General features: G+C 54.3%; 3 protein-coding genes across 10 annotated transcripts; all 3 read right to left on the minus strand.

Annotated features, from left to right (window-relative positions):
• Positions 1–1,857: 1,857 nt before the first annotated feature.
• Positions 1,858–7,182, minus strand: AURKAIP1 (aurora kinase A interacting protein 1). Of its 5 annotated transcripts, none has more exons than XM_026520089.4 (4): positions 7,099–7,182; positions 6,542–6,631; positions 5,780–6,225; positions 1,858–5,675 (listed from the first exon to the last, which is right to left on the minus strand). In XM_026520089.4, the coding sequence occupies exons 2-4, from the start codon at positions 6,591–6,593 to the stop codon at positions 5,574–5,576; spliced, it is 600 nt and encodes a 199-aa protein (XP_026375874.1). In that variant the 5' UTR covers positions 6,594–6,631; positions 7,099–7,182; the 3' UTR covers positions 1,858–5,573. The 5 variants fall into 5 exon arrangements, with proteins under 5 accessions (XP_026375874.1, XP_057161158.1, XP_026375872.1 ...); XM_057305175.1 differs by having other exon boundaries at positions 7,103–7,135; XM_026520087.4 differs by having other exon boundaries at positions 7,020–7,116.
• Positions 7,183–8,072: 890 nt separating this feature from the next.
• CCNL2 (cyclin L2) lies at positions 8,073–16,620 on the minus strand. Of its 3 annotated transcripts, none has more exons than XM_026520081.4 (11): positions 16,288–16,620; positions 15,928–16,002; positions 15,578–15,687; positions 14,698–14,818; positions 13,459–13,523; positions 10,894–10,993; positions 10,613–10,717; positions 10,385–10,526; positions 9,454–9,565; positions 9,277–9,369; positions 8,073–9,100 (listed from the first exon to the last, which is right to left on the minus strand). In XM_026520081.4, exons 1-11 carry the CDS (start codon positions 16,582–16,584, stop codon positions 8,746–8,748), a joined length of 1,575 nt encoding a protein of 524 aa, XP_026375866.1. In that variant the 5' UTR covers positions 16,585–16,620; the 3' UTR covers positions 8,073–8,745. The 3 variants fall into 3 exon arrangements, with proteins under 3 accessions (XP_026375866.1, XP_026375867.1, XP_026375868.1); XM_026520082.4 differs by having other exon boundaries at positions 9,454–9,562; positions 16,288–16,619; XM_026520083.4 differs by lacking the exons at positions 13,459–13,523; positions 14,698–14,818; positions 15,578–15,687; positions 15,928–16,002; positions 16,288–16,620 and adding an exon at positions 12,753–12,839 and having other exon boundaries at positions 10,894–11,650.
• A 2,990-nt stretch (positions 16,621–19,610) lies between these two features.
• Positions 19,611–23,834, minus strand: MRPL20 (mitochondrial ribosomal protein L20). Of its 2 annotated transcripts, XM_026520080.4 has the most exons (4): positions 23,691–23,828; positions 23,461–23,571; positions 21,282–21,359; positions 19,611–20,022 (listed from the first exon to the last, which is right to left on the minus strand). In XM_026520080.4, exons 1-4 carry the CDS (start codon positions 23,775–23,777, stop codon positions 19,849–19,851), a joined length of 450 nt encoding a protein of 149 aa, XP_026375865.1. In that variant the 5' UTR covers positions 23,778–23,828; the 3' UTR covers positions 19,611–19,848. The 2 variants fall into 2 exon arrangements, with proteins under 2 accessions (XP_026375865.1, XP_057161306.1); XM_057305323.1 differs by having other exon boundaries at positions 19,611–23,571; positions 23,691–23,834.
• Positions 23,835–24,203: the final 369 nt, after the last annotated feature.

Genomic DNA, 24,203 nt, shown 5'->3' on the forward strand with positions numbered 1-24,203 from the left:
ATGGGTGGTCCGTTCAGCCCCGTGCTTCTCAGACCGCAGTCCGTTGTGGGCTGTGCGGAGAGTAACAGAACAATGTGTCCGAGCGCTCTCAGGAGGCCAGGTGTTGCTTCCAGAATGTTTCAGTTGTGTGTGTGTGTGTGCGCACATACCAGGTCCTGATAGCAAATGTATTTCTTGTTTTGAGTTTTTGTCAAAAAAAAAATCTGGGGCGCCTGGGTGGCACAGCGGTTAAGCGTCTGCCTTCGGCTCAGGGCGTGATCCCGGCATTCTGGGATCGAGCCCCACATCAGGCTCCTCCGCTATGAGCCTGCTTCTTCCTCTCCCGCTCCCCCTGCTTGTGTTCCCTCTCTCGCTGGCTGTCTCTATCTCTGTCAAATAATAAATAAAATCTTTAAAAAAAAAAATCTAAAAGCCACCAATTTAAAGATATGACAATAAATACGAAAAGAATCCTCTAAGAGGGCTAAAGCTGCCTCCGGGGGAAGTGGTGTGGTTATTTTTCATAAGCACTACTGACCTAGTAAGACATACACAGGCATAACTTCTCTATTAAAATAACTTTTTTTTAAAATTAAGTTTTAGAGCCAGACAGACTTGTACTGAATCATGAATGGCAGGCAAGGTCACCTCTGAAGGGTGATCGTAGATTTGCTGGGAAATCAAGTCGCTCCTGTGAAGAACCCAGCACACCTGTGGTGCGGGAACCCACTCACACACGTCAGTTAGTCCTTCTTCCACCCTCCAGCTCTCGTGCGCCTCTTCTCAGAAAAGCATATCGCATGAGGGGCGCCTCGTGGCTCAGTCGGTTCAGTGCCTGACTGTTGGTTTCAGCTCAGGTCATGATCTCAGGGTCGTGGGGTCGAGGCTCTGCACTCAGTGGGGAGTTTGCTTGAGATTCTTTCCCTCTGTCCCTCCACCCCCTCACTGTCTAATAAATCAATCTTAAAAAAAGAAAGAAAAGAAAAATGTACTCCATGAAAAGAGCAAGAGGAGAACGTAGTGACCCAGAAACAGGACCCAGTGGATGGGGCCCAGGACAGCCCAGACAGGGGGCACCAGGAGAATCATCTGAGAAATTGGACCAAACCGTGACTTTTTAAATTCTGTCAGCAAATCTGGGGCTGAATTTTGATAAATAAAAAAACATGCAGAAACAAAACAGGAAAATGAACAGTTGTACGAGAAAGCAAGGGCGATCTTGCAGAGTCCAGAGGCCACGCGAGCCGCACCGAAGGCACAGGAATCTTGAGGGAGCTGCGGTCGGCACCTCTGTGACGGACTCCGGAGCTGCAGCAGAAGCTGCTCTTTTGTTATGAGCTTTGCAGAACTTCACGTGAAGCTACAATCTTACTTGGCTGGAAAGTTTAAAAATAAAAACTTAACTGTAAATACAAAATAGTGAAACCAACAGGACCAATCAAAGTGAATGGGCTCCTCTTGGAGGAGGGGAGGGGCCCAGAGTGCGTCCCACCCAGGCCCCCCCATCTAGGTGCAGAGGGAAGGCACGTGTCTGAGCCCTGGGGACCCTGTGTTTACCTGACCCACCTCAGCTGGGACAGACGGGCGGGGTGGGGGAGGCAGGAGACCCCTGTGCCTGAGAGGGTCTTGGTGGCCTCAGGGGCCCCCTCCACCCACAGCAGATCCTAGAGGTCGGCCAGCTCTGCTCGGCAGGACTCTGGGCTGGATCAGTCTCCTCCCGGACAGCAGATCGTCCACACCAGGGCAGACAAGGATGTGGGGCATGCGGTGCCAGGTCACAGGGCACTCACCCCATGTCCAGTTGTGGCTGAACCGTGTTCCCAAATTTACTGGGACAAGTACACTCTACAATTTACGCTCTACAACATGCACGCACTATTTTTTTTTTAAAGATTTTATTTATTTATTTGACAGAGACAGAGACAGCCAGCAAGAGAGGGAACACAAGCAGGGGGAGTGGGAGAGGAAGAAGCAGGCTCCTAGCGGAGGAGCCTGATGTGGGGCTCGAACCCAGAACGCTGGGATCACGCCCTGAGCTGAAGGCAGACGCTTAACCGCTGTGCCACCCAGGCGCCCCAACATGCATGCACTATTAATGCCACCTGGTGACCCCGCTCTTGGGTCTTGGCCACATTTAAGAGGTTCTCTAGGAGCTGGCACAAGCTTGTGCCCGGCCTGAGGCCTGCCTGCACCTTGACCTCAGGGAGCCCTGACAGCCCCACCGTTGCCCTCCACACTCCCAGAGCCATTCCCCTGCCCCATGGGTCACCTGGGAGCTTTCAGTGCTTCCCTCCCCTCTGCATCCAGAAGTGGTCCTCAACATACACACAGACACACACAGGCCATCCCACATCCTACAGAGAACCCCAAGCCTCCAGACGCTGTTCAGAAACCTCCCAACCCCCTGGAGGTGTCCAAGTCTCTGCCTGGACTCTAGTCCCAGCACTCGGCTGTTGTGTGACACAATGCCCTGGTTCCCTCACCCAAATGGCCCAGTGAGGCTGAGGTCAGCAGTGGACAGAATATGATGGGTGTATGGGCTGGCCTCTGGGTGCCCAGCCAGGTGGCAGGGTTGTCACCCACTGGCCCCTGCCCTGAGGCTAACTCCAGACCCAGCTTTGGAGTCCTCAGCCCCATCCCAGGGGCCATAGCTCAAGAGCCCTTCAAGGGCTTTTCCCAAAACTCAGCCCTAGAGAGGAAGGTTCCCTCCCACCCCCGCCCACCCAGGTTCCAGCAACCTTTCTCCCTGAGCTCAGCTGGCCATGGCCAGGCCCAGGGAGCAGGCTTCTTTCTCCAGCCTCTGCTCCACTTTGAGGCTCTGTCACCCTCCCCATCCTGCATACTCCTTAGACAGCAGCTAGTGCAGCCATTCACAGCTCAGGGCCCCTGTACAGACACATGCTGTGTCCTGCGTGTCTGCCGTAGGCAGGCCACAACCAGCCCCTCCCAGGACCCAGCATCCAGACTCAGCACCCTCCTCTGCCTGGCTCCTTCCTTGGCCCCCTGTGTGGCCGGGAACACCCAAGCCAGAAGACACTGGCTGGCACGGAGCAACAGAGTGGCAAAGCATGGGGGCCGAACTCAGAGATGCCTCCACATTGGGCCCAAGAGGCAAGGCTCCCAGCAAGTGCCCAAGAACCGAAACCTACACATTGCCAGGAGGGGCACTCTGCCACACCCCTTCTGCTTCTGCCCTTTCACTGTGGGGGGTGCCCGGGGCCAGCAGGGAGAAGGGGCTGTGCATCCCACAGGCTGGGGGCAGGGTGGAGGCCCCATATGGAAGAAGGAAAGGCAGTTTCTTATAGCCTGGGAGGAACTGCAGAGATAAAAATAAAAGCACCAAAATTGCCTCCTGAAGTCGCGGTTGGGGCCCGAATACATCCAAGCCACAGGCAGGATGAGCTCTGCACAAAAGCAGCCCATGCAGCAGCAGGGAGAGAAGGGAGTGGGGGTTGGGCTGGTTCAGGACCTAACCCCACAGGATCAGTGACATCTGGAGCACAGGTCTCAACCGTAGTACCACTGATGTTGGGGGCTACTTATTTTCAGGTGTCGGCTGCCCTGTGCATTATAGGGCATTTAAAGCCGCATTCCCGGCCTCCGCCCACTGTTGTCAGTGGGGCCCCCACTGAGACAACCAAAAATGTCTCCACATGTGGCCAGGTGCCCTATCTCCAGGGGACCCCCTCCCCCCAGCTGGCACCCACCCCAGGTGGAAGAAGTTGGAGCAAGGGCCCTGTGGTGCTCTGCCAGCCGACAGCCTCTAGGAGTGTGGGTCTGTGGCTTCCTGCACAGGCCAGCCAGTCACACCCCCTGGAATCACTGCCCAGCCAAGCTCCTGACAGAGGCTTTGTCTCCAGATGGCAGATCAACTTAGCAGCCCATTGCTCTTCTCACCCGCCAGGGAAGGGTGGAGTGAGCCACGGGGCAGCTACTGCGACAGGGCTGGGAGGAGATCCGGGAGCAGTTACCCAGCAGCCATGGGCACCGGCCAAGGGCGCCACCGGCAGGCAGAGGCCCTGCTGAGAGGCCAGGCGGAGCGGAGGCCAGACTTGGTACTAACAGGTCATGGTCCCCTCCACCCCAGAAGGCTCCATTGCAGGGCCCTGGCACCTCTGCACCGCCCCCCCCCCCCCGCAATGGGGAAACCAAGACCCAGAAAGAATGCCTATGAGCCTAGCTGGGGGCCTTCCAGGAGCTCCCTGGGCCCTCTCAGGTAACTGGGCTGGCAGGGTGCTCTGGCTGTACTGGTCCTCAGCCCCGACCCCAGGGGCTGCTGGGAGCCCAACTGCTCCCCCCCTTGCAGCCACATATGGAAGCAGGCCTACACCCTCAATGGTGTTAGGTCCCCCCCAGGTCATGGCCAGCTTCACCCTCCTCCGCCACATCCAGCACCTCCGTGGGCTATGTCCCCTGACGGAGAGGGACCCAGACCGGTCCGGCGGTTAGAAGCCTGCTTACCTAGCTGGCTGGCTGCCAGGCACAGGGCAGGGGCCTGCCTGGCTCACTGAAAGAACGTGGGGTGGGCGACACAATGTGGTGCCATTCCAGAGAAACTATTGGGTAACCCCTGCTCCAGCCCTCCCCAAGATCTGCCTGGTTTGCAGAGAACTCAAGCCCGCTCCCAGACACGTTTCTGTGACAAGGCGAGAAACCCCTACAGCCTGGTGGGAAGTGGTGCTGCCTTAACTGGGTGGAGGGATCGAGGGAAGATACCAGCATTATGACGGCTCAGGAAAGATGCACCGCTTTTCCTACCCTTGAAGCCAGCCAGCAGGGAGCACGGCAGAGGCTGAGAAGAACAGCCTCCACCACGTTCACGGCACTCCGACCAAGATCCCCTGCCTGCAGCCCAGCCCTCGCCAAGCCTGGGCTCACACGAAGGCTCCAGGGTTTCTCCAGTTCCATAAACAGCACCACTTTCTCAGCCACCCCCAACCCTGCCAGAGCACACCCTCCCAGCCATCCATTCCTGATTAGCCCCTACTCAGGGTCCCATGAGGCAGGAGAGGCCAAGGACCCCAAGGAGACCAGGGGTCCTCAGTCCTAGCGGAGCAGGACAGCTCAGAGAGCCACTTGAGGCCCAGGTCTGTGGGGACTCTAGGGCACCATCCAACACCTCTGGGGGCAGAGCCTGCCCTCCCTCCCCAGTCTTCCTCATGAGGCCCTCCCCGTCCCCTCTCACAACGAATCACACCCCCAACTCAGTCTGGGCGCTCCCTAACCCCCAGCATTGTCCCTTTGCACTTCCGCTATCGGCGTGTTAGCGTTTGCCTTCCACACTAAAACACAAGTGCCCAAGGGCGGCCCTGGACCTGTCTGCAGCTGTTGTGGCATCGTGCGTCCACAAACAGGGAGGCTGTCATTCCTGCGGACTTGGCACCAAGACAAGGGCCCTCTCGGGGAAGGGACCCCAATCTGTACCCTGGGGCCCTTGTGCCTCCTAGAAAACCAGAGGTTGGCACCAGAGTCAATCCCAAGATAGCTCACACTAGGCAGCAGAGGGACCAGGTCACCCGGGACGGCTAAGCTCCTGAACGTTTATTACAGTGGGTCATCAGCAGCAACGGGGGCGGGGCAGAGGAGCGCTAGACTCACTTGCCCTTCAGGTAGATCTTGGGGGTCTGCCAGCCTGCAGGGGCTTCCTTCAGCCCTGCCTTCAGCCAGATGCGCCTCAGGTCTCTCTCGAACTTGATCTGCAAGGGCACAGGGAGGGGCCACTCACTGGTCTGTGGCACACTCATGCATTTTCAGCCGTCTTGCCCCACCCTAAGCGGAGAGGCCCACACCCCACACTTACCTGCTTGCGTTTCAGGCGTCCTTCCCGGACCTTCCGCCGCAGGAACCGGGTCCTCTTGACCAGTTTACGGTACTTGTGATGATTCATCTTCCGCCGGCGAATCTTCAGCACGTTTTTGCACTGCATCCGGGGCACATCCCAGACTTCCTCCATCCCCTGCTCAGCCCCTTCCCCCACTTGGCTAGGTGGACACTCATAGAGTTGGGATGGTGCCACAGATCCTGGGGCCCTGGCATCTAGTCTCGGTAGGAGGTAGTGGGCGGTCAGCCAGCTCTCCAAAGGGCTAATGGACATCTTCCTGGGGACCAGCATCTCCTCAAGCTCCAGCTGGAGCCCCTTGCCAGCGATGGAGACAACTCCACTTGGGCCGGCTGGCTGTGTGCTGTAGCAGGGCCTGCAGGCACGTCTGCCTAGCACCCCTGGGACAGGCCACGGTCGACTGCGACCTGCAGGAAACAAGACGGCACAGTTACCATCTCAGCAGCTACGCTAGAGCTGAGCACGGCCAACCTGCCTCCCAGACTGGGGAGCAGAGCGGTCACCACGGACTAGGATGACGCGCACCTTATCCCAGCCGGAATTCAGGCTGGTGTTCTCAGGTCCGGGCTTTCCCTTTTCGCTATTTGGATGTTTACCAGGAGTTTGGGTGGCCAGGCCCCGCTTCCAGCTGGTGAGGCACTGCCAGGTTGGGATTACTTACCCCACAGTCCTAACCCGGGTGTGCAACCTGCCCATGTGCCCTGCCCCCACGCGGCCTCTTACCTGCCCGAGGAACAGCCCTCAGCAGCTGAGAAGTCAGGCGCACCAGGAACATGGTCCGTGGGTGGCGGCGGCCCCAGGGGCTCAGGGTGGCTGGAATACAGGGGCGCGTGGGGGTCACGAGCGAGCGGCCGGGGAGCGCGTGCAGCCGCCCCGGGGCGGCCAAGACTCCCGCAACCCATCACCCTCATCACCCTCTCCCACCACACAGGGCTCACTCCCTCAAACGACCGGACTGGGGCACGAGCCCCTCGTCCGCGGCTGCGCCCCTCCCCGAGCCTCAGCTCCAGCCCAGGGACCCACCACCGGGGCGGAGCCGACGCTCGAAGGCGCGGAATGCCGGGACTGGAGCCCTGCAGCCGCAGCTCCCAGGCCCCGAGGGGGCGGTCCCCGTCCGGCCCCAGCCTCACCCGACCGCTGTCCCCCTGCTGCCGCAGCCTCCCGCCGACCCTCCCCAGGCTGAAGGGTGACTGAAACGGACCACTCTGCCGCCCAGTTCGGGCACTTCCGGTCCGTCCCCAAACCTGCCCCCAGTCCCGCGTGCGGCCGCCCGGCGGTACCTACTCCCGGCGCCCCCTGGCGCCCTCACGGCGTCCGACTCCGCGTCGGCGCAGGTCCCGCCGGGCCCAGAAAGCAGCCGTTTCCGGCCAGAGGAGCCGCCCACCCCGCCCACAGCCCGCAGGCTCGGCCTCTCCCTTGCGGCGGCGAGAAAACTACATTTCCCACAATCCTAAGGGATGGCCTGTGCGCCTGCGTGGCCCGACCTCGCATCACGTCCCGACCAACCAGTGGCCAGCCGTTCGAGGCGGGCGGAAGTGGCGTTAGCCCAGCGGCGGAAATTGAGTGCTCGGGGAGACGGAAGCGGGCAGGGATGCGGCGTCCACGGGGGCTGGGCAGGAGTCCCGCAGGAGGCGCGGGTGGTCCGTGGAGAATACGGTGCATTTGGAAGCCGACGAGCTCCCCTCCTGTGCCTGGGGGGGGGGGGGGGAACCCGAAAACCACAAGCGGCCTCGGTGTTGCTCCGCAGGATGCACCCGCCGTGCGTCTGGCTGAGGTCGGCGAGGACGGTGGACCCTTCTGCCCCGGGGACTTCCAGGCGGTGCCGCTCGGGTTCCCAAGTAGCAAGGTCTGTTAAGGAGCCCACAGCCCCCTGGACCCCCGGTGCTGAGCCTGCCGCATACATGGCTCCTGGGCTGCGCTGACACCCCCCCTCCCCAGCACCCACCCCCAGGGGCGCCCACCCCCCAGGGCTGATGCTCCAGCTGCCTTCCTGCTTGCCGCCGTCCCTCAGAACCAGCTGTCCTCTCCGGCCCCCACCCCCGCCCAGGAAGCAGCCTTTGTCAAGACACACAGCCGGCTCAGGCCCGTCACAGGCCTCCCCGGGAAAAGCAGCCGCACAGAGCTCGATACAAAATCCACACTTTAATGAGATCAGAGCCAGCAGTGCAGACAGACCACTAGAACGGGGACTGCAGGCCGTGCACAGAACAAGCAAGCAGAACGACAAACTACACATTCTGGAACGTTCCAAATGTCCTGAGTAGAGAGAATTGTGTTTATTTAACCACATAAAATGCATATATAGGAAACTTCTCTATTTGGGAGCTGGTGGCCTGCACTCAGCATCGCACAGATAAAAATATACGACTTTCAACACAGATCTAAATACCTTCACATTTTAAAAATCAGAATTCTCTACACAAGTTTTAAGCTGACAGAATTCAAGTTCTGAGTTTTCATATATAGCTTTAACTTGTATTAACATGTTTATTTACAGGGTGAATGGAGAATAAGGGGCTATTAAGGCCATTTTCTCACTGTGAAACACTGCAAAATATGTACATAAGTACAACCTAATATAGGCAAAGGTTCTAAAAGTCATTTTCTTGGTTTAACGTAATTGAGTATTGGTACGGGAGTAAAGACACAGCCTGTCGTTAGCACCAAGCCACACCCCCAGGATGTACATCTGCTTCCACATCCAGCTGCCACAGGGCTGCCGCTGAGGTGGACCCTGTGCTGGGACAAGTGTGCACTGTGCCCCGGCCGGCCTAGAGGGCACCTCGCCGGCCTCTTGATTCCATCTTCAAATTCATCACAAGGTCCAGAGTCAACAGCCATTTCCAAAAAGAGTTGCACCACAGGGCCAGTCATGCCACAGTGGGCACACCGAGGGTCAAAGGGCAGCGCTCTGGGAGCCCGGCACCTCACCTCCGATGCCTGCTGTGCCCAGGGTGATCCCGCTCGTAGCGATGGCTTGTTCGCTCGTAAGACCGAGAACGCTCCCTTCGCTGATCTCTATAATAATGACTTTTTTTCTTGTATTTCCCGGAATTATCTGCCCGCTCCCGTGAGCGGCTTCGAGAACGAGAGGAGCTCCGACTCCGGGACTTGTGTGGCTTCTGGGTGGGGTACTTGCAGTCCTTAGACTTCCGGTAGCTCCTCACCTTGGAGCCTTTGTAGGGAGCGCCTCTGTGCGCCTGTCTCGGTGGGGAGTCACTCCTGCTCCGTGAGCGGCTCTGCGACTTGGACCCGCCAGACGTGGAGCCACTGTCACTTTTTCTGTGAGGAAGGACAGCACCACCAGACAGGTGATCACTCACCCCAACCACCTCAGGGTCAGGAGTGACTTTCCCGTGAGGGGCAGCCACATCACCAATAGCCACCCTGGGGAAAACATGCCTTGCCAGGTGCAGCACCCGCCCACCCTGCCCCCATGAGCCCTGAGCAGCACATACCTCCTCTTAGGAGAAGCAGATCTTGATGGGGACCTTGAGTAGCTCTGCTCACGACTCCCGCTCCGACTTCGACTCCCTCGCCCCTTTGGCAAGCTGAGAAAAAATGGTGGGAGCAGTTACAGGGTTGAAGTCTCTCCAGCCAACCCCAAAGGCCTGCTGGGGCACTTGGGTACTCACCCATTCACCGGGCTGTCAGCCTTTACTTTCTTCACGCCCTCCGTTTTCCTCTTGGCATTCTTCACGGAGAGCGGGGAAGGCTTGTTTCCTTTACCTTCTTTGGGGGATTCTGCTAGAATCAAATGTAAGAAGTTAAAACCTGACCACCAGTGAACTGTTCGGATAGAAAACACAGAAGAGCAAGACAGTACCACTTCTATGGGACTTACAGAGACTCCCTGATCCTGGCCTGGGACTCAACCTAAACATGCACCCAAGACACAGAAAAGCCACTTGTCTCACTTGCTTTCCTGGAGGGACTCAGGATGCGCATCATGCTTAACTCCAATACGACCTGAAAACAGCGTATTACCCCAGATTTATAAAATTTTCATCAGAAGGCAAGCTAATTAGGTGGGCTGGGTTTAAAAAAAAAGCATTTTGGAAAGCCTACCCATGTCCCTTGCTAATGAAAATATAAAAACAAGGGGTGGTGGCCGGCTCAGTTGGTGGAGTATGCAATTCCTGATCTCAGGGTTTTAAGTTTGAGCTCCACGTTGGTGTAAAGACTACTTAAAAACAAAACCTCGGGGCACCTGGGCGGCTCAGTCAGTCAAGCATCTGCCTTCAGCTCAGGTCATGATCTTGGGGGTCCTGGTATCGAGCCCCCCATGTTGGGCTCCCTGCTCAGCAGGGAGTCTGCTTCTCCCTCTCCCTCGTACTTGTGCACACGCGCGTGTGCTCTCTCAAATGAATAAATAAAATCTTAAAAAAAAGAATGAGAAAGAAAATATAAAAATGACGAAAACTCCTTTAAGGAGAGCCCCTCTCACTTCAAAAATCAAGAAATGTCTGCTGGGGACCCTGGTGCCCACAGCATGCTCAGGCCAGCAACAGACACAGTTCCAAGAGAAATCTGGAGGAAAGGAGGGCCACACCCCCTCACACGCACCCAGCTTGGGGGCAGGTGAGAACCCTGAAGTGCTGTCCAGAACCTGGGTGCCAGCAGGCAGCAGGCCCTTAGCTTGTGCCTTGGCCTCTTCAATGGCGTGCCTTCTCTTCTCGACTTCACTTTCAAGGTGTGTCAGATCAACCTACGGGAGTCAAAATCCAAAAAAATTCAGAACCAGATGCTTCTAGTTAAACACAAATGCATATATTACATGAAAAAACATAGAACCTTTTTCCGAGTATAAAGCTGCAGGATTTTTAAGCAGATTTCTTGAATTTCTTCTTCAGTTGCTCCAAACAAAAGAAACCAATGGGGACGATTGGGCAAAGGGATCTGTAAGCACAAATACCATCACTGTTAATACTTTTTTTCATGGCCAACAAGATTCTTAGGGCAATAAAAAACAAGCCTTGCTGGTCACCAAGAAACAGTCTTTTTACTGGCATCCATGAGCATGGAGGCTGGAGAAAGAGTCAGACCAGGATCCCCTGTGGTGGCACAATACTGACCTCCAGTGTTCGGGCAGCAAGATAAATGCAGGCACAGGCGATGCTCTCAGGTTGGAACCTCACGAAGACATCTGTGCGAAGGCTGTCATTCATGTAATTCCTGAAAACCAAATGCATGAAAGACTGCAACGCCCTGGGCACCCCCAGGGTACCCGAGTGCGTCACCCAGACACAGTCACTACTCTATGCAGTCTACTCCTGGGCTTAGAGCTACACAGTCCTGTGAGGCTCAGGAGTCCTGGAGAGACATTCTAGCTGCTTTTTGTGAGTACAGGACAGGAAAACAGGGGAATTACTGGAAAAAGAATCTAAAAAGCTGGCTGAATGTCAGACAACACATGTTGCTATGAAAGAGAACCGACTTTAACTTTACTTTTCCCTCAACTCTGGCTGTTCTCCTGCAAAGCACAATGCCTCAGAGAGAAAATGGCTACTGTAGTGGTTGAAATGTACTTGATGAAAGAAATCTAAATGCTCAAAATCCATAGTGCAGAGAAACATGCAAACTCAAATGAGTGGGCTGAGCAGGCAGCCTGCGAGGGCTCTTCTGAGACAAGCCGTCCTCTTGCATCCCTTTTCCCTGAAGAGGCGCTCAGGGCCTGGCCCTTCTCCTTCCACGAGGGAGTCCACTTGGAAAGCGAAAACACCCCTGGGCGCATGGGAACATCACGCAGAAGAAGCTCAATGCCCAAAGGGAAGTCCTCTTCTCAGGCTTATCAAAGAACCGTTTCCAAATTGTCCCATTTCAATAACGAGTCTTAAAATGAACATTCATAGAATCAGACAAAAGCAACAAAACACTACAAGTTTCATCATAATCAATACATTTAAAAAACATTATTGTACTTTAGAAGATATAAAAATACAAAACATTTGCATTTTTTAAAAGTTAAAGGGTTTTAAAATTGGCTACATTTTCAACATTTCCTTTAGATATTATTTGTCTAGGACTTAAGAGACCAAAATCAGGATCTCATATTACTTTAATCAATATTGCAAAAACAACAGATAAATTCCATGAAAAAGCAGTCGAATAAATACATTTGCTGCTCCTAACATATCCCACTATGGCAACCCTCAGAGTCAGGCCACGCCCACAGGGTAGCCAAGTCCTGCTGTGTGATTTGACTGACACACCCCCACCCCAACCCTGGTAACTTTGCCCTAAACCCTGGAGAAGGTGATACACAAACCCACTCAGATTTCTCAGTGATATATTCAACATGCCAACTAGGGGCACCTGGCTCTGGAAGCTCTTGCTCCAGGCATCAAGAGATTATCAAGGAAAAGACCTACATAATGGCACCAAGGCTGTAGGTCTCAGAGCATTGCAATCAACAGTTCAAATACTTCATAAACATAAGCATCAGTAACTTTTTTGGTTCTAATAAATTTTCAGTACTCAAACAGTAATAACATCAATCTATTAACTTTTAAATCCTAAAAACAAAACAAATGAAGTCCTTGAAATGTATATTTAAACTTACTGCTTATCTAAGTTACAATATAAAAAGTGTCCATGAAATAATTTAAAGATGCACACCTTTTACTAGAATCTGTCAACACTTAGTTGCTGAAAAGAGCAACTTTAGGACTTCCAGGAATAATGACATAATCCCATACTGAAGTCTCAATTCCCATCAGCCAATTCTTACAGCTTTCCATAGAAATATTTTTTTAAGAGAAAGGTACTGCATCTTTATTGCACAGGTACAGCAGTTTTAAAGGGACAAAATTCAAGTCAAGACAGTTAACTCTAATCGATACAATTACCAAAGCACGACAGAGGATTAACAAGAAGCACAACCGTCAGAGAACCACAGCAGCAGTCGGCCAGCACTATACTATCGTGCGCATACCACCATCTAGAGCCAGCCTTCGGTGGAGAGCCTGCACTGGATTGGCTGAGGACGGCCGCTGTCCCTGCACCAAAGCGCTTGGACAGTAGAGGAGAAGTCTTAGTCACTTACCCTCAGAGGCTACCCTTTGATTGAAAGAGTACAGAAAAGAAAAGTCAAAATAGGTTCTCTATTAGATATGGCATAGCACCAGACAATTCAGGCAGCAAAAATATGACCCTTACAGACTTAACTCCGTGGAAAAAAATTCACAACGCACCCAGCACTATTACTTCAGGCTTCATTTCTAGCATATGCATTGTTAACACCAGTCCCCAGAAAACCTTTATCCTAACCCTCTTTCTCCCACAGGATCCTCTCTAATAAGAGGCAGTTAGAAGCCACTTCCAGGGAGATATGAGACCACTACATCGATGTGGGCACCTGTGGGAAAGATCCCGACGTGCCAAGTCAACAGCCCTCACAGGGAAGCCCAGCAAATGCTCTCCTGGAAGGCCAGGGGAGGGTGTGGGCCACCTTACCGTTACACTAGTGCCTGATATTTTGGGAGGCTGGTTAGAATTTACACAGCAGGAACACTGGACACTCAGACAACTCCAGCCCACAACCAAGTCATGGGACCGACTACCCACTGCCCAAGTGCCTCAAATCAACATATTCCTGTACTGCCCTTGCTGGTCTCATAAAACAAGGAAGGTCAACTCACCATGAGGTCTGGACCAGGTGCTGGTTACGCTCACACTCTAACACCTGAAGGTACATAACGATTATCTGGAAGATACAGGTCAGGCAGTTATTACCAAGAACCTCTAGAACCCAAAATCCAGATCTTGAGAGCATCCACGCAGTAAATGTGAGCCTCATGCTAGATCCCAGGGGTGGCTCCTGGTCATATGCCTGGTGCACAGCTCGGCTGGAGGGGAGTTTTTGCTGACAGGCCCCACTACCTGCTTTTGAACCCAGGCTGCACCCGCAGCAAAGGCGGCCGCATTTTTCATGGCCGTCACAAGGCTGATCCTCATTCTAATCTTCGACAATTTCCACCAGTGAGACCAGCTTGTCCTAAACATCCCTGTACCTTAGTCACCACCTTACACAGAACATGGTGTGAAAATACTTTCAGCAAATGGAAAAAAGGTCTAAAATCTGTGGGAACTTAAAAAATTTTTTTTATAGATTTACAGAGAGAGAGAGTGTGCGTGTGTGTGAGAGAGAGCGAGCGAGCACAATCAGGGGGAGTGGCAGGCAGAGAGAGAGGCAGGCTCCCCACTGAGCAAAGAGCCCAATGTGGGACTCGATCCAAGGACCCTGGGGGATCATGACCTGAGCCGAAGGCAGACGCTTAACCGACTGAGCCACCCAGATGCCCCAAATCTATGGTAACTTATCAAGAATTTGAATTAATGCCAGAAAGTCAAACAAGCAAGAGAGAAAAGATATGAAGAAATCCACCAATAAAAAGGGAATAAAAGCAAAGGTGCAAACTGCAATCCTTCTTAAGCAGCTATGTGCCACACGGAAGGTCCCCGTGGTACTGTGTGGCGCCGTGCTCAACTGTCATGCCACAGAGCTGCTTTAGTTCATTCCCAAATAAAGGGTTCAGAATCCAATTCCCCCACAAAAGAAAATAAGGCTATCACTAAAGCAACTTTAGAAAATTAGCTGTTGAGAAAAAAAAACATTAAACAGATTCCATTTTTACAAACTCACCACTATTTTTTTGAAAGCTCAAACTTAAAAGATACCATTTCCAAAACTCTTGAAAACATACTACTAGAATTAACTGGTAGTATAAAGACAAGTGACAAAAAGAAATCATTTTCGGATTTTAGATGTAAACTGGAAAACCAAGTCAGGAACACATTTACTCCTCTTCAGAGTTTTCAATCTTGGTGAGAACGGAGCAGTCAGGTGGGCTCACGTGGCAGCTGGACCACATACCCACCTTGTGAGGATGCTTCACGTGGACACAGAAACCCAGCTCTTTGAGAACTCGTCTTTCTGCCTTTATAATTTGATTCTTTAAGTTAACATAATCTTGATCCAATAGTAGAGGCACAGGTTTCCTACACAGACAAAGCACATGTCCACATAAGGGTCAAATAAAACAATGTCTTTCGAATCCCAATTACCTCCAAATGATGAAAATCCACTGTGAACACAATACAGATGTAGCCTTTAACAAAACCAGAGAATCTTCCTCACACCCCAGATAAGCTAACCTGCTTATCCCCTCCCAGTAACATTCTTTTTCTTACAAACAGTTCTCTGATGCACAAGGAACACAGCGGAAGGTTTCAAAATCTCATCACACAAGTACTAACCACGCTTTACCTGGCTCAAAACAAAAGTGTATGTGTTATGGGTGAACAGAAAACCAAAGAACCAACGGGAGTAGAGAATTTAAACAGCCCGAGACTCTATTTTCCAAAGGGCTTCCATCCATTTGAGGAGCATAAAGCCTGGATTGTCCAGGCAGTGGTTCTCAACCAGCGGCAATTTTGCTATCCCAGGGCCAGGTCTGAAGACATTTTTGGCTGTCCCAACTGAGAGATGAACTATCAGCATCTAGTTCAGAGGCCAGGGATACAGCTCAACACCGTCCAATGCACAAGACAGTCCTCGCGACAAACAGTCATCCAGCCCAAAATGTCAACAGTGCAGACGGAGACTGTGAACCCAGCTCGAGAACGTTCAGGACACAAGCTCTCTCCTGGACACAAGCTTCACACCTCACACTCTGAGTTTTGTTTCAGAAATGTTTGTGAAACTTAGCCATACAAACAAGGAGACGGACACTTACAACAGCTTGGACAAAAACTCACTTTTTCTCTCTCAAATGCCGAAGGCGATGAAACACATTGATGACATCCCGGATCCGTCTTGGAGCCTCCTCTATTTTGGAGGCCAGGTGAACGCAAGCCATTGACACATGCTGAAATGCAAGCATTGCAACACACACGTGTTCCTTCCACTCATCACGGTCTCCAACGGCCCAAGAGAGATGAAGAGCAAACAGCAGGGGCACCCAAGGAAAAAGCCGCTGTGGGGAAACCACTCTGCGTCCAGGGGGCTGGGATCCCAATCCCTCAAGCACAGCACTCCAACCCTCAAAACAAGCCCGGGTCTCCCCTCCACCTATTTCTGCGGGAAAGAAACAGGAGAAGGCCCTTACCTCCATGGAATGCTTCACAAAAGACTTGGTGTAGAAAAACCGCTGGAACAGCACCTGCCCGGTAGCCATAGCCACCTGGAAGAGAGAACCGTTCCCGTCACTTCTAAAAAGCACAACGCGAGAGCTTCGCACTTAAGTCGCTTGTTTCCTGCGACGGACACAGACCCAGACACTAAAACGTTCTGCAGGGCCACAAAGGCTCTTCGCGTCGCGCCGCCTCGGCCCCTCGTCGCCTCCGAAGGACGGCAGCGGTGAGACGCGAGGCCGGGGTGGGCGCTGGGCCCGGCCCCGCCGCCAACAAAGGGCCCGGCCGCCGGCGCGGCGGTTACCTCGGCCCGAGGCTCGCGGCCGCGCCCTCACCTGCGGCAGGCGGAGCAGGATGCCGGCCGCCTGGATGAGCTCGCAGCCCACCACGCGGAGGTCGGTCTCCGTGTCGGTGTCGAGGCCACTCGACATGGACGGCGTGAAGCGGAGCTTGTCGTCAGGCAGGAGGCAGTTCTCCAAGGTGATGAGCACCCCGGAGTACAGCCGGTCCCCGATCAACATCCCCTGCGACCCGGGGGCTGCGTTCCCCGAGCCAGGGGTGCAGGCCGCTGCCGCGGGAACCGCCGGTCCCGGAGCCCCGGCCGCGACCGTCGCCGCCGCCGCCGCCGCCATTTTGTGCCGCCGACTCCCCTTCGGGCTCCTTCCCGGCAGGGCGGCTCCTCGCGACGCACTACGGCCGCGACCGCCCCGCCCCTCCGCGTGTCATTGGCTCGGCCTGCGGGCGGCCCGGCGCCGCCTTGCCGCGATTGGCTGGACGACCTACCCGTCAGCGACGCAGCCGCCGCCGGCGCCTAGCCCAGCGCGGGCGGGGGCGGGCTCGTTACCCAGAGGGCCCCGCGGCGGCCGGGTGAGCCCGAGGTCCACGGCCCGACCCGGAAGCACTACCGCGGGTGCCGGCCCCGAGTGCCCTTAGACTCCGGGTCCGCCGCGGCCGTACTTTCAGCGCAGAGACCCGGCGGCTCGCGGAGCTCCGAGCGCGCAGCCCCGGCCTGCCCTGAGAGGGGTCCGCGCACGGTGGAGTCCGAACCCGGGCCGGCGCGAGCGCGTGCGGGGGCGTGGGTGGCTGCGAGCGCGCGACGATTGGCGCGCGCCGGTGAGTGTACCCAGCCACGCCCGCAGCAACGAGATGCGGCTGCCCTGCGTCCGTGCGGGGCGGCTGGCGTGGCCATTCCTCTCCGGTCCCCACTGAGCCCGGGCTTCCTCAGGTTCTTGCCTTCAGAACGGAGTCCGCAGGGCGGAGAGAGGTAACTGAATTCGAGGTTTCTGCAAAGCCTGGGGAAAGGCAGGAGTCGCTCCCGGGGTGGAGGGGAGGGGAGCTTGGACTTCATCCTGCAGCGGGGAGCCTTCGGAGGAACCCCTCTGGATTGCTCGGCAGTTCCACCAGGCAGGCTCGGGGGCTCCCTCACGGAACCGGACAGCAGTGCTGCTCTCGCATCCGTACCGAGCTGCGGCATTCGTCATCTGTTGCCCTACGGTTAACCCAAACTTTCACCAGGACTAGTGCAAGAACCACGTGAGGGTGGTGGGAAAGCCTGGGTGAGGGGCAGCTGAGGGTGGGGTACGCTGGAGAGGCGATTACAGGGTAGAAGCCTGGGGGGGGCAGGTCCAGACACTGGGGAGATGCTAGTGACTGCAGCCAACTCAAACTGCCCAAAGGCCGCCATTGGCTTTCCCCCTGGTGAAACTTGATCCTGCAACTCCTATAGTGCCCGCCAAGACCCAGCGTCTCTTCATCTCCACGGGCAACACGGTTAGTGTCCCATCTCCCCTACCCCCAGGCTCTCGGCTCCAGGGTGTCCCCGCTCTGTGCACTGAGCAGCACACTGTTCAGGAAAGGAGGGACTTTCTCTCGTCAGGAAACAGCTTATTTCTCATTGGCCCGCCTAGGTGGTTCTACCATCCCCAGAGCAGTGGCCAGAAAAGAGGAAAACGCTGATGACTCCAGCTGGTCAGAGCCAGGCCATGCACCCAGGCTTACCTGAAGGAAAACCTGGGTCCTGCTGCTGGAGGGGGAGTGGGTGCTGGGAGCAGGCCACAGTTGTTTACCATATTGTTGTGTTCCTTTATTGAGATGGACAAAGGAAAGGCAGTGCCTGCATAGCAGTTCATTGTACAGAGCTCAGTCCCACAAACCAAAGGAGTCTTTGTGTCCTCCACCCTGGTGTGTGTGCAAAACCCACTTACTGATGAGTGGTGTGCACCGAGCACCTTGTGTGCATAGCCTAAGGCACTAAACTAGGTACAGTCAGGGACAGGGAACAAGACCGAGCCCCACACCTCCAAATGGGCTGGTGGTCATCATTAGAGTGACAAGAGTCAGGAGGGGTCTGTTAGGGGGCAAGTACAGTAACTGGAGCCAGAAAAGATGTTGGCCTGCAGTGAGGATGAAGAAAAGTGGAGATATTCAAGAGATCACCAAGTGGCAGGTGGCCAGGATTTGACTTGCTCTCCATGGGTCTGGAGGTGGGTTTTGAGTCGACAGTAGGAACCCAGAATGACTTCCAGGGGACTGCTAGCAAAGGATGGAGGACCCAGCATGGGAGCATTAGGAGTGGGGGGGGGCACTCATTTTGGGTAGGCAGGTGTACATTGCCAGACAAATGCAGACAGCTGCTATCGTGGGCCTCAAGAACTTACCTGGGGACAGAGGGTGTATGTAGAAGGGTGAAGTCAGGGCAGAGCAGAGGGAGACCGTGCAGTGAGAAGGAAGAGGGGAGGAAGTCCATGGTCCTTGGAGGTCAAGCGCTGACTGTATCGAGTATATCTGTTGGCTTTGGTTCCGGATAGCTTTGGTGAGAGTTATCTGGGCACAATAGGGCCAACTATAGACCCAGTGGCAGGAAGCAAGAGGTGGAGACCAGAGCTGTCCAAGAGAGGAACAGACTCAAGCTGAAGGGAGCTCAAAGTACATGCGAGAGAAGCTGAGGGTAGAAACAGCTCACCAAGAGGGGAATGGAAGGGACCTGGACCTGATTAGGGGGGTGGCTCTCCCTGCAAGGCAGCAGGCAGAGGTGGATGGATATAAGGGAGGTGCAGAGTTAGACCTGCTGTGAGTGAGCATGCTGGGAAATTGTTCCTGGGCTTGACATTGTACTTAATGAAGTAGAATGTCTGGAGAAGGGACCCCACACCCTCATGTTCAGATCTCCCCACAGGTGATGTGATGGTTACCTAGCCTGTGAGCACTAAGGTGAGACTGGAACCAGGAGAGCCACCCAGCTTGCTGCTCTTATTGGCCTGGGGAGTAAGGTAGAAAGCAGAAGAGCTGAAACTGGCACTCAGAGTGGCCGAAGAGCTGAGCAACGGAGTCCCTGCTGGAAGGTGGAGACCAGGAGAGGGCTAGAAAGGTAGAAGACTAATAAGTCAAGCATAGGCAGGGGCCAGAGTGGGGTTGGGAGACTTGGGTTCTGGACAGGCTACCAGCGCAGCCCTGAAGGGGGAGCCAAGGTCAGAGTTCAGAGATCTGGCTCAAACTCCCCCAGCTGTAGAAGATCATGCTCAGCTGACCCCTCACCGTGGCAGTCCCCACCCCCACAGCGCACCCAAGGCAACAGGTGACCCCTCACCGTGGCAGTCCCCACCCCCCACAGCACATCCAAGGCAACTGTGCTTATGCCAGAGAACACAGCTTAGAACACTGAACACCACAAGAGCTTTATTCATACAATCTGTAAGATTTCTAGATCTGTCCCAGTGAGGGAAAAAGGGGCCTTTCTCTTACACCTGTTACTAAAATGCAAATTAATAATTGTTGATCAAACACACAGTGTTGATAAATAATTCTTAGCCCCTATTTTAATTACTGTGACCGTCAGGGGGGGGGGACCTTTTCCTAAGACACCCAGCTCTAAAGGGCAGGCACTGTTGGAATCTCCCTCAGTGATCCTGAACCACTCTGGAAAATATGCCTTCGGGTTCTTTCCCATCCCCCAGGGCAGCAGCAAATCCTTCCTGTCGCCTCCTTTTGGCCAAAGCAGCCAAAGATTTAAAAGTCTTTGGTTCATAGATGGCTAGATCCGCAAGTACTTTCCTGTTGAGCTCCACCTGGCACTGGGAAGAAAATCAGAGCCTGTGTCAGCATCAGAAATGTGTTTCAGTGAAAAGCAGCAAGACTGAATGCAGCTACAGTCCTATGGTTTGAGTCAGCCAGAAGCTTCTCCTCTGCTGAGCACAAAAATGCATGGCTCCAGGGCAGTCTCTGCCCTCACGGGACACATGGTCTCTTTGGGGAGGTGGAGGGCATGTGGCAAACGTATCCAAGCTGGATGCCAGAGAATAAATGTGGAAAAGGGAAAGGCACCCCTCCAAGAGCAGATGTCACATGAGCAGGAATGTTGGCACCTGGTCCTGGTGCCAGCCATGGAACTAAGAACTTTGTTAGGGTCAGTGATGGATCATCAATCACCCAGACAGAACTATGGCTGCTGGCTTGGGGTAACCCTTTAAGTCAGGTTTGAAGAAGAAACACAATTCCCCTTCTACAAAGAACTTTTCTGAGACAGAAAAGTATGAGATGCAAGCAGAGGAATAAGGAACAAAAAGCAGGTGTTCTCAATTCCTACAAGGGAGCGAAACCAGATCACCTATCGAGTAAAACTGCATGTGTCTTCCAAAAGCTGACAAACCTGAAATGCAAAAGAAAGGTAGGGTGATCCCTGCGTGTTAACAATAACCATGCAGGGGTGGCTCCTGCTCTGCTACCTGGCCCTTGTGTGGGCAAGGTCCACTCCTCTGAGCCTCAGGCTCCTCCTCAGTAAAATGGTGATGTCGTGCATGAGGACACTTAAGGTACCAAAGACAGGATGTGGTACAAGCTAAAAGCACAACACCCACTTCCCTTTTGAAAAAATTAAATGTACACAAAAACAGGGCATAAACACCAGATTCAACAATTAACTAAGATTTTGTGACACATACTTCTCTCTCCTGTCCAAGACAGTCCCCCTGCTGTTCAACTATGAGTTTCCACTTCATCTGCTACCTCATCAGAAATCTTTCAGTGCAAACCGTTGAAACTACACTTTAAAGGTTAAAGCCACGCTTTCTGCCCCTTTTCTCTTGATGGGGAAACACAAGGACTCGTGTCCTGGTTTCAGTTGCCTGATTTCCAATTCTGCTAGCAGCAGGGCAAAGGCAAAGCAATTGTGACGGTTCCCTGAACCTGCCAGAACACCACCTTGAGAACGTGTCAAGGAGCCAACACTCCACTCACTGCCCATTGTACTGGACCAGTCAGTTGGGTCGCTTTCTTTAGATTTCAACATCTCAACAGGACCATATCCTCAATAAGACCACATTCTCAACCGTACCTTAATTAAATTGACGATGAATGCTGGGTACTTCAGGCCATGTTCCTGGGAGGCAGCTGTAATTCGACTAATCCAGAGCTGAAATAAGAAAACACTGAGATGCTTAAGAACTACTTGGGCCTTATGTCCACACCTCCCAGCAAAGGTTCTGAGTCAACGAACAGTCAAACTAAACTCTTTTTGCAAAAGTAAATGGAAAAGTCAGTGAGGGGCGCCTGGGTGGCTCAGTCGTTAAGCGTCTGCCTTCAGCTCAGGTCATGATCCCGGAGTCCTGGGATCAAGCCCCGCGTCAAGCTCCCTGCTCAACAGGAAGCCTGCTTCTCCCTCTCCCAGTCCCCCTGCTTGTGTTCCCTCTCTTGCTGTTTCTGTGTCAAATAAATAAAATCTTAAAAAAAAAAAAGTCTGATTTCTCTTCAGGCACACTGGCCTGCAGTACAGTCAGTTAGCAAAGGTTGATGCTCTTCAAATGCCAGCTTCCTTCTAAATAAGTAGGCTAGTCACATGCTGTAAAGCATTAATTCAACACACATTTTTAGGCCCTGAGAATACAAAGGTGAGCAGAAGATTCTGTGGCAGACACAGCTCAGTGCAGAAAGGATCCATGTGGATGAATTACAACAGCCACTGATATCAGTGCTACCAGGTGAGGATGAAAAACTGCTGAGGTGGAAGCTTCATGGAGGTGGAGGTGAAACAGTCTTGAGGTAAGAGCAGGGCTGGAGGGGAGGGGAGGCATCACGAGAACCTTCCTGGCAAGGAGTAGCAGGGTAAGTTCCAGGCACAGCAAAAGGTCTGAAAACTGCAGGGAAATCAAGGCTAGTGGTTAGGTCCAGAATGATCTGGAAGGTAAGTCAGAGTGATGTGGAAGCTTCTGAATAGATCTGGTCTGTTAAACAAGGGGGTGGATTATGGGGCTCCTGACTGTCTGTTGGTAGAGCATGCAACTCTCAATCTCAAGGTTGTGCATTCAAACCCCACCTTGAGTGTAGGAATTATGTAAAAAAAAAATAAAAATAAGGGGTTGGATTTTTAAGCCATTCTCTACTCAACCTTAAGACAGTACTCAAGTCCATTTTCTTCCTTTACTAAAGTGGTTCTAAACTTTGAACATGCATGACAATTACGTAGAGGTTTGTTAAAACAGATTTCTAGGCCCCCCGTCCAGTTTCTCATTCAGTAGGTGTGGTGAGAACTGAGAATCTGCATTGCTAAGAAGTTACGTGAGGCAGCAGCTCTACAGGGACCCCATCCCACCCTGAGATCCTCCGCTCCCATTAGCAGTAAACGCATGTGTGCTACCAGACACTGCTCACAAGTCTTCCCATACATATGTGGACTGACCAGATCCCTGAACAGTAATAGGAAGCAGCACTACCTCTACCATTCTGAGTAAGTGAAAGGCATAAGGAACAAAGCTGGGATGCAGAGGTCACTCCTGCACACGAGACCAACGTGCACAGGGATAGTTTTATCATGCTGTGACCCTGGTCAACAGTTAATGAGGCATTTCTGACTTTAAAGGGTCAGAATTACCCCTCTTCCTTATCCGTTTAGCCAATATTTACAAAGTGTTACTGATGCAGGCCGGAGGTCACAGCATTCCACAGAGCGGAAAGATCCCTCCTAACACTTAGGTTGGGGGCGGGGAACCATAACCAATCAACCAAGTCAAATACGTGGTATACTGGTCGCTAAGTGCACGAGAAGAAGGGCGCTCCACCGCAGGGCAGTGAGGCGTGACCCGAGGACGCAGAAACCGCAAATGCAAGGAGCGCGAGAGGAAGCAGGCTTGGCTCCGTCCAGGTGCAGATCGAAGCCAAGCGTGGCCAGAGACAAGGTCTCAGTAACCGAGTCGGGCTGGGGCCGCCTTTCGTGAAGGGAAGCCACCACAGCGCTTAAAGGAGAAGAGAGACGTGCGCAGCACAGACCAGGGCGGTCCAAGTAGGGGGACTGGCGAGGAGGCTCTCCCACCGGCCCAGGAGCGACCCTGGGTATCCCAGACTCCGTCCGTGGAGCAGGCAGCATTTGCCGGGGTTTCGGATGTGAAGTGAGAGACAGGATCAAGGGAACCGAGGGCGGTACTGAGGACGGAGAAGTCAGGACCGAGCGGCCCCCTGGGACCCAGGGGAAGGGGTGGGGGGAGGCCGGCCGAGCCCAGCCTCCCCGGGTCCGCGCTTACTGTCCTCATGTTCCTCTTCTTCAGTCTTCGCGCTTTCGTGCATTTCACAAACGCTCGGGTCACAGCTCTCACCGCCAGCCGGTAGCACCGATTCTTCCTTCCGCGGAAGTGCTGGGTCAAGAAACGGGAAAGGAGGGTCGTCAGCGCGGCCCGCAGGCTCCACGTCCCGCCTGCGCGCTCGGGGCCGGGAGGAGACGCTGGGGGACGCGGGGCGTGCGCGGCCGACTCACCCGCGCATGCTGCAGCACCTCCTGGACCCGCCAGTAGCGGTCAGTGAGGCGGCTCCGCAGCCAGAGCTGCGCGGTGAGGAAGACCATGGCGCCCGCGGGCCGGCGTCTCCGCTCCGCCGCGCACGCGCCGCAAAGCCCTCTGCGGAAGCGGTGGCGGCGGCCGAGCGCTTCCGGGTCAGCGGCCGGGCGAGGACTTCCGGGGAGAAGAGAGCCTTGTCTGTGCGCCGCTGGTCCGGGCCGGCCTGCTGCGGAGCGCCCTCCCCGGCGGCCGGCTGCGCTTGCGGGGCTGGGGCTCCCAGTCTGCAGAGTGCCGCGGGTCGGGCGCGGTAGGTACGGTGGAGAAAGTAAATACTAAGGGTTCCCTTCGTCCGAGGTGTCCAGAGTAGGCAGGTCCGCGGACGGTAGCCGGCGGGGGGCGGGGAGGATGGGCCGCGGCTGCCCGTGGGCGCCGGTGTCCTCTGGGGGTGATGAAGGTTCTGCAGCCGGATCCCGCTGAGGCTGCCTAAGGTTGTG

The sequence above is a fragment of the Ursus arctos genome, unplaced genomic scaffold, assembly GCF_023065955.2.
Source record: "Ursus arctos isolate Adak ecotype North America unplaced genomic scaffold, UrsArc2.0 scaffold_32, whole genome shotgun sequence".
Classification (NCBI taxonomy): domain Eukaryota; kingdom Metazoa; phylum Chordata; class Mammalia; order Carnivora; family Ursidae; genus Ursus; species Ursus arctos.